The following is an 8,391-nucleotide window of genomic DNA, read 5'->3' as shown; positions in this document are numbered from 1 at the left end:
TCCCAGTAGTTGGCAAAGCCAGAGAAGAGAAAGTAGGGGGGTGAGGTGGGGAGGAGGGCTAGTGTCTTCAGATAAGCTTCTGGTGTCTCTACTTCTGGGACACTCAGCCAGTCTGAGCTTGGAAAAAGCAACAGTTCTCAGTGTACCTCGATGAACAAAATACTGACTCTGGGCACATAAAAGGCACTGGCGGCCTCCCTGGAGCAAGCTCTTATAGTAGCCCCTGGGGTGAGGAGCTGTGTATAGGTGCATACGTTGGAGGATCATCTTTCCATCACTTCCTCCAGCCCAGTACAATGGAGAAAGCACCTCTCACCACACCATCAGCTTAAATTGTTGGATGCTGCTTAATGGCCAGAGAAGCAAGGTTAATGGACCACCTCCCTGGGGATATCTCAGGTAAAGGAGAAGCAGAAACTATACTCCATGGGAAGACAGGACTTAAAGCTTTTATTTTGTGTTCCTTAACACAATCCAAAAGCATTGTTTTATGTACAAATGCATATATAAGTAACTATCAAATATCATCTTTATAATTATTTCCTTCATATTATATGACCTTGCAAGGACAAATATCCATAAAAGCAATTTTTAAGAAACATATCAGTTTCCTTTTTAAATCAAGCCAACATGCTACTTTCTTTCTAATTTCAGTCTTCCTAGAAAGCCAGCTTTAACCATTTCCCTCCAGGATTATCACTTCTTAGGGTTTTCAGAAATAATTCACAAATAAGTACAATAGGGAAAAATATTTATTTTCTAAAATCATTACCTTGACAGGCAAAACAAAGCATGTTCTCAATTTCATTCAGAAATACATTTAAAAAAATACATAGACCAATATGGCCTGCCCAGACATATATTCAACATGGTAAATATAAGGAATAAATTGTTTGAATATAAATATCTATAAAAAAATAAGTACATCAAAATTCAATCTAACCCTTTCCATTAGCCAGTTACATACAGGAACAAACTTTTACTGCTCTTTAGCAAACCAGCTTTCAAGATCTTTCACAAACAACTCTATACCATTGTATTTCCCAAGGTCAAGGGCAGGGGCTGGATTCTGCCATCCTCTTTCTCATAGATCAGGGCTAGCAGATTAGCATGGAAATGTTTCATCTACTACTGACTGACACATTGGACTAGCTAGACAAGGCAAGGATTCGGTACAGCAGATAGGGAGCCTGGTGGCAGGAGAGGACGGCATCTAGGGAGGCAATAATGAAAGGTGGGGTATATATATGACAGTGCAGTAAGGTGAGGTAGACTTATATTCATGGAACACATCCTAATGTACAGTAGTAACAGTTGCTTTGAGTTTTGCATTTTACAACTTGGAAAAAAAAGTCTTTGTCCTTTTTTTTCTTCCTTTTTTTTTTTTTTTTAAAAAAACTCAAGTGTTTGTCCTTGGAGTATGTTTTCAATTTATGCATTCTTCAGAAAATTTTTGCATGGACTTTGGAGTTTCTCCCTGAAATGTGCCAGGCGCCTGAGTCAGACACAAGCACTCCCTATGGACTTTCTGCAGAAACTCCACCCTGGTGTGGAATCTCCTTCCTCTCTGGATGATGCCACCCTAGAATGTCATCATGTCTCTGCTCTCCGAGAGGTCCACTGGCATTCCCAAATAGCAAGAAGGGGAGAAAAGCAGTCAGCACCAGCAGAAGCAAATGAAGACAGGTTAGGGAACATCTCAACCTTTCTTGGAATGTTTAGAACAAGGATGCTGGTCCCCTGCTAGTCTGAAACAAGAAATTGTAGAAGCAGGACGGATGCTCTTGCGGAGAACCCAGGCAGCATGGAGAGTGCAGAGTTGGCCACGGGCTTGCTCTATGGACATCATGGCTTCCAGAACTCAGAGAAGCTTCATAGTCAGTGTGCTCGGTTGTGTGTCAACTTCTGGTCTCGATAGAGCTCAGCTTTCAACTTTGCAACATGAAAAGATGTCTTGATGCTATTACTGATGGCCTCCAACCTATCAAAACAAGAAAAGAAAAATAAATGTTATTGAAACACACACACAGAGAAAGAAAAGAAATCACTCCTTGGCTAAACAAACACCTAAATTTAGAATTTGGCACAAACATGTTAAGTCTAGTTCCTAGCCTTTTATACCAGGTGTGACAGTATGTTACTCTTTAATAAATCCTCAGGCAGTAGCTACGACTACTGTGAATAAACTGCCATTTATGCTTAGTACTGCAGAGAAGAACCTTATGAGCATGTCTGAGAGGAATTAGGCACTAAGTACTATGTTTAAGTAGCTTCAACCCACCCTCTGCTACCACGGAGAAATGGTCCATTGGCACCTTCTAAATCACATAAGAAATGGAAGCTAACATGTGGATGGAGAGAAAATCAGGGGAACTATGGGTAGACCTCTTGAGCAAATACTTGATAACAGTTTTAAATGGTGTGTGTGGGGGGGCGGGGGGTGAGCACTTGCGCACCCATGCGCTTATGAGAAGGAACAGACAAAGAACTGTACCATCAATTTAGTAGTTAATATCAGACAAAGTAACAAACTGGCGAACCGGAGGTGGCCAATGTAAAGGAAGCTAATTGTGACTGTCCTGCAGAGGAACAGAAACCAATTCCTTAGTCCCTCCCCACTGCCACACTGGGATCACGGAACACTTTGGTCACAGAACACTTTGCCCTTGGATTTCTTGGAGAAGCTTCTGGAGACAGATCATGTGACAGGTCTGAGCAAGGGTTCCTTACCACCCCCATCCTCTCAGATTCAAAAAGTTTAGACTTTGGAAGGATCATCAAAAAGCTGCTTGTAGCCCCCCTGTGGGGGTTGCCTAATCCAGCTCTCTCCCTTGCCACAGGAAGCAGAAGGGGCCTGGCTCTTCAGATTTCCATATTTAAACAATAGTCATGGAATTCACCTGAAAAACAGCATGTTCTAAATCTCACCAACCTTACCTAATGGCTTTATTTCCCTGTGGCCATTTGAATAATTAACTGCTACTTTTGGGGATAACATATATAAATATTTTAAATGTCTTTTCCTTAACCCGACTTTTAGTTTCTCCAGGCAAGCAGAAAATAAAAGAACCAGAGAAGAAAAGATTGGAAATACTCAAATGCTAAGGCTGCCTCTCAGCATGGAAGGTCCACCCATAGGCCAGTGTGTGCTAAGACACTGTGGGCAGGTGTCTGCACTCGCAGCCCAAATATTTGAGGAGCCCTTTGCTCTTTAAGTCCACAAACCGTGACGATTGTGCACTGTACGGGAGCCTTTCTCCTACTAGGAAGGACTAGGGACATCAGCACTGCTGTCCAGGGCTAGCGGTCGATCGCTGGGAGCCTCTTACCTTCTCATTTTTCTTCCTTCCACCAGCTGCTGATAGATGCATTTCTTTCCCAGCTTGGAACAGGCTTTTCTTTTCTTGAAGTCCTCTAACCCTTTCTGCATGGTATTTTGGGCTCTGATAGGAAACACAGGGAAAAACATTTTAGCAAGCTATGTTGAGACTCACCTTGACTCTCCGTGTCTCTGCAACTGTTGCTAAAGTGAAAAGACAATCTCCTAGGAAGAAGGCCAATGAGCTGCACAACTAACTGACTGTAAAAGGGCTTCCACTCACCTGAATTCTTTTCCTGCTTGGCAGAAATTCCGACACTTCTTGTCTTTTTGGTGAGCACACTGACATCTATTCCCTTGATCTGTGGCCTTTGTAGAAAGTAAGTCCTTTAAGGAACGCTTGGACCTGGAAGGGCTTCCCAGTCCATATGGAACAACACGCCTATTAGAGAAAGGAGAAAGGAAAAGATGTTAGCTTAATTAATAGTCTTTCAAAAAGCACATCCTTTGGACATACAACTCAGGAAGCATTTGGACAGCTCACGATAGGAAAGTGTGGAAGCTATTGGGCATGTTTGCCCATCAGTAGCCCTCAGTGTACATTCTCAAATGGGAGAACACCAGCTTTTTTTCTGATCCAGTGAAATTCTGTCTCGATACTTAACAATACTCCATTTCTTCTGGGCACCGTTTTGTTCCAGATTACAACACCTCTGTTTGGGTTTCTGCTTTGTGTGTTCTCCCTTTTCCAGTGTGTGATATGAGTGGAGGGAGGAAGACAGAGGGACCCAAACAAAACCTTAACACAAGATTTTCTACTGCAGTCATGTGTGATAATGCTAGACGTGCAGCCTGGTAGAGCAGGGGGTACTGGACCATCGCTCCTCGGGTTTGGTAAAATCTCATGGCTATGAAGGACTTGGTCTCAAAATGCTATCTGATAACCTGCTGTGGGTCCATCTCAGTTCTCTCAGCAGGGAACACAGCCCTCTCCTTGACAGAACCACTACTGAGGATTAGGTCCACAGCAGTTTGAGTCTGGTTTGGTTTGGAATTTGGCCAGCCATTGTAGACAGAAGAAATGTGTTTGTTCTCTCTTATGATTGCTTCTGATGAGTGGACTAGTGTTGGGGGCTGAAGGAAATGGCCAGTGTTCTGATCTCTGCCTTGAAATGCAGTTTTCTCTAAAGACAAGGAGAGAAGCCAGAAGTTCAGGACTCCACTCTAGCCATGCTACCAGCTCGTTTCTTAACGAGAGACTTCAACATTTGGTTTCTTGGTATTTCCATATATAAAATAAAGGCATCAAAACTCTCCATTACACCACCCCATCTCTCTTCTGGAATAGATGGCAATGTGCCAGCTTGGAGAAGTACAGGGTAGACTAGCCTACACAGTACCTATTTGGTCCTGAAAACCCAAGTGAGCGCCTCCTGCTAAGTCCCTCTGTTCCTTTCTTGTCTTGAAAGGCACAGCACCTTCCTGCTTGTTCTCTTCCATCTGTCCCACAGTGAGCAGCCTGGCTCCCAGCGCCTCGGAAGACCCTCTCCTAGACGGCTAACACTAAGCTGACCTGTCTCGGCATCATACCCCTTGGGAGGTGCTTTCTTGTCTTCAGCAACGCTGAAAGCCTGGAGCTCCCCAGCATAGGAACTTCACCCCGAAGCCAGAGCAGTCGAAGGATGACTAGAGTTACAATGCCCTCTAGAGACTCACTCGGGAGTGTTGACCCAGATGATGTCCAAGTGGCAGAAGTAGACACACTCCTTGTCCATCAAGGAGGAACAGGAACAACGCTTGGACCTACGGGGTCTCCAGGATGTGCTGGGAGGAGGATTCTCCCCTCCATTCTCAGCTTGGGTGCTGAGCTCTGCTCCCAAGACAGCTGCGAAGAGAAACAGAGGGTTGACAGTGGTCCCTCCTCAGATGTCCAGAGCACCTGCATCAAGGTATTCAGGCCAGAACTAGCAGCGCAAATAGAAGCAGGCGAGGCATACAACTGCCTTTAGCCAGAAACACAAACAGAAGGAAAGGGCTTTCTTTGTTCTCTGTGCTTAACAGGACTTCACCCTTACACTGGCTGGCTTATCCACCTGCACACACACACACACACACACACACACACACACAGAGAGAGAGAGAGAGAGAGAGAGAGAGAGAGAGAGAGAGAGAGAGAGATATGAGAAGCTAGGAAAGGACTCACCCGCCTTTTAAAGATGCTTTGATGCTTTGAAGGGGATATTAATTTTGAGGGAGCCCATGCCTGAGACTTAGGATGGCACAGCTCCCATAGGTTAAACATGTGACCACAAATAAATAAGATAGACTGCCTCTTCCAGCTTTGGTGCCACTTCCCTTCTCAGGATAACCTTTCCTTTAGGGTTACCACTACTGCTCAGCTTGTGTAGGGGGCACAGAGTGGTCTAGATGACATATGGGTGCCTTTGACATTAGATAGAAAGCAAGGGCAATCCAGAAAATGACTAGACACAAGATAATTAACTTTGCAGTAGACACTGCAGGTGGGAGGCAAGTTGCCACTGAAGGAAGCAAAGATAGAGCGTGGGGACCTAGGGAAGTGCTCTGTGGGTTCAGGATTCAGAATCTTGGGGCAGCATGGCTTGCATGGGACTCAACACCTCCCTCTGGCCCGAGGTAGCATCGGCCTCTTTCCATTGAAAATTTAGCCGAGCAGCTTATCTGCCCAATTTTGTTGATTTCCAAACATCAGGCACATTCCAGGGTTCTCATCATCCCTTTGACATCCTTTCTCTCTGGTTGGGGTCATGAAAAGACAGAAAGAAAAAGAAAGTGCACTGACCCTAAAACAATAGGGTGGGAGGGGAGCCGAGCAGATGCACCCACACTGTCTAATCCTTAAGCAGGCAAGGACGATCCCAGCTCCCCTCCCAGGACAGGTGAACGCAACAGAAAATAGAGCTCACACTGTTTGAGGATGCCAAAAACCTGCCAAATGAAACCTTAAGTCAATAGTGATAAATTTTAAAGAAAACATGTGCTTCGCCCTGAAACCGCCTGCGGGTTTACTCAGCACTCGGTTGATGGGCAGGTGATTTCTCTGCTCACATTGTGCCTGCATGACCTGAATAAAATTCCTGGGCTTTAAGCTGGAGTGTCTAAATACTTTACACATGAACACAGTATCAAGACAGCGTTTGAATAAGCTCCTAAATGCACCGCGTAGCCTAAACACATGTATTTCAAATATATCTTTGCCTCGGTTGCAGCTACTCAGCAATATTGCTACAACGCTACTTTGAAGCTATGTGATATATAGCTTGTGGTCGGTTGTATTTTATTTCCTTCACGGGGACACAGAAGTAATTGAAAGGCACTTGCTGTTCAAGCTGCAGTAATAAAAAGTAGAAGAAGAAAAAAAAAATAGAAAGAAAGAAAAGAAGGGTGGAAAACAGAAGCCAGAACAGCGCTGCGCTGAAGCAGAAAGATTCGCAAGTGGTGCCTACCTGTTTCTGGAGCTCCTTGGAAAGCCACAAACAGCAGAGAGAAGATCACGGGAAAATAATCCATTCTGCAAAGGGATCAAAAGAAGAAGAATGGAAGGAAAAAAAAAAAAAAAACTCGATTGCAAATGGAAGTCAATGCAAAACGAAGAGGAAGGCGTCTGGTCGCTCGGATCGCCTCTGGTAATTGAGATCTGGCGCAGTCCTCAGCAAGTGGCCGGGAGCGAAAGCGTGGCGGGCTGCCGGGGAGGCGGTGCACGAGGAAGGCAGCGCAGACCCGGTCGAGCTCGCAGCGCCCGGTGCAGGAACGCGTCTGGCTCGGACGGCTCTCGGACGGCTTTTTATATTGAACCCCTATAGAGTGGGGGTAAACAGCTCCGACTTTATTCCAGCCCTAGACAATGTTATTGTGTGATTAGTCACCCACAGGCAACGTGCTGCCGGAGATAAGGCCAGGCTCTAGAGGAAATCACGGCTAACTTCAGAGGCAGACGCCCGCCGTCTGACAATCCAGGGGCAGGGCTAAGCAAAAGAAAACACCCACTAGACAGAGACCTCTGCAAAACCTGCACCGAGCGGCAGCCCGCTTCCCCTTTGCAAGCTGCCAGCCCCAGAGTTCAAGAATCAAGAGGTTCTCCAGGAGAAAAGTCACCCCATTGGAATGAAAAGTATGAAGTACAATTAAATAGATTGTATTGTGAGCGCGGGGGGGGTGGGGGAGTGGTGGTCATTGTTCACTTATTTTCCTTTTATGTCTTTCTGATTTTTAGTCGGGATAAACAAGGGGACGCTCTCCCTCTTTGCTCTGGTCGTGGAGGAGCAGATTATTTCGGAAGATTAGCCTACTTTTCCAAGTCTCCCCTTCCCCAAGTCAGTCAGTCTGTCTGTCTGTCTGTCTGTCTCTGTCTCTGTCTCTGTCTCTCTCTCTCTCTCTCTCTCTCTCTCTCTCTCTCTCTCTCTCTCTCTCTCTCTCTCTCTCTCTCTCTCTCTCTCTCAACTAAAGTTCTCATTTTAGGTGAAAAAAATTCCATAAGGAATTAGCAAGGAAGGAAAATTAAATAATAATGATAAGAGAAAAAGCAACAATAATAATATGGCTTTGTGGGGCACATCCTTATTTTCCTAGTATCACTGATTAGAAGTACCCCCCAACACATAACCCACACCCCAATATTTCTTGTGCCTATCCTCTCCTTGGTAATTGCCGGGCTATCACGACGGATCTTGAGAAATGGCAGGAAATGAACACCAGGGGGCGATGAAGAGCTGCGGGGCTTATGTTTTAGGCTAAAACAATTAAAGCCTTGGCTTCTAAATCATTGGAAACAACCTCTGGCCGAGCAGATAGAAGGGCAGACAGAGGGTAGACAGAAGGGCAGAGAAGGGAGCCTCACATACGAAAGAGGGGTGACTGCAGGGCATTCCACTATCCCCTTCCCTGGCTTTCCAGAGTGGCCCCTGTCCCCCATTGCTTCTTTATTTGGGCAAACTCGTGTTGTGTGCACTGTTTAGGAAGCTGCAAGGGCGATGTGGGGGGGGGGAGGACCTGCCTATGCTAAGTAAGTGGATCAGATCATACCTCACCGTTTA

The 8,391-nt window shown here is 45.4% G+C and overlaps 1 protein-coding gene across 1 annotated transcript; it reads right to left on the bottom strand.

Moving 5' to 3' along the window:
• Positions 1-734: 734 nt before the first annotated feature.
• On the bottom strand, positions 735-7,105 carry Edn1 (endothelin 1). The gene is made up of 5 exons (XM_036188153.1): positions 6,805-7,105; positions 5,036-5,204; positions 3,603-3,761; positions 3,330-3,443; positions 735-1,981 (listed from the first exon to the last, which is right to left on the bottom strand). The coding sequence occupies exons 1-5, from the start codon at positions 6,866-6,868 to the stop codon at positions 1,879-1,881; spliced, it is 609 nt and encodes a 202-aa protein (XP_036044046.1). The 5' UTR covers positions 6,869-7,105; the 3' UTR covers positions 735-1,878.
• Between the last annotated feature and the right edge of the window lie 1,286 nt (positions 7,106-8,391).

The sequence above is a fragment of the Onychomys torridus genome, chromosome 5, assembly GCF_903995425.1.
Source record: "Onychomys torridus chromosome 5, mOncTor1.1, whole genome shotgun sequence".
Taxonomy (NCBI): Eukaryota; Metazoa; Chordata; class Mammalia; order Rodentia; family Cricetidae; genus Onychomys; species Onychomys torridus.
The sequence above is the reverse complement of the archived record's forward strand: the minus strand, read 5'-3'. Positions and strand labels throughout refer to the sequence as shown.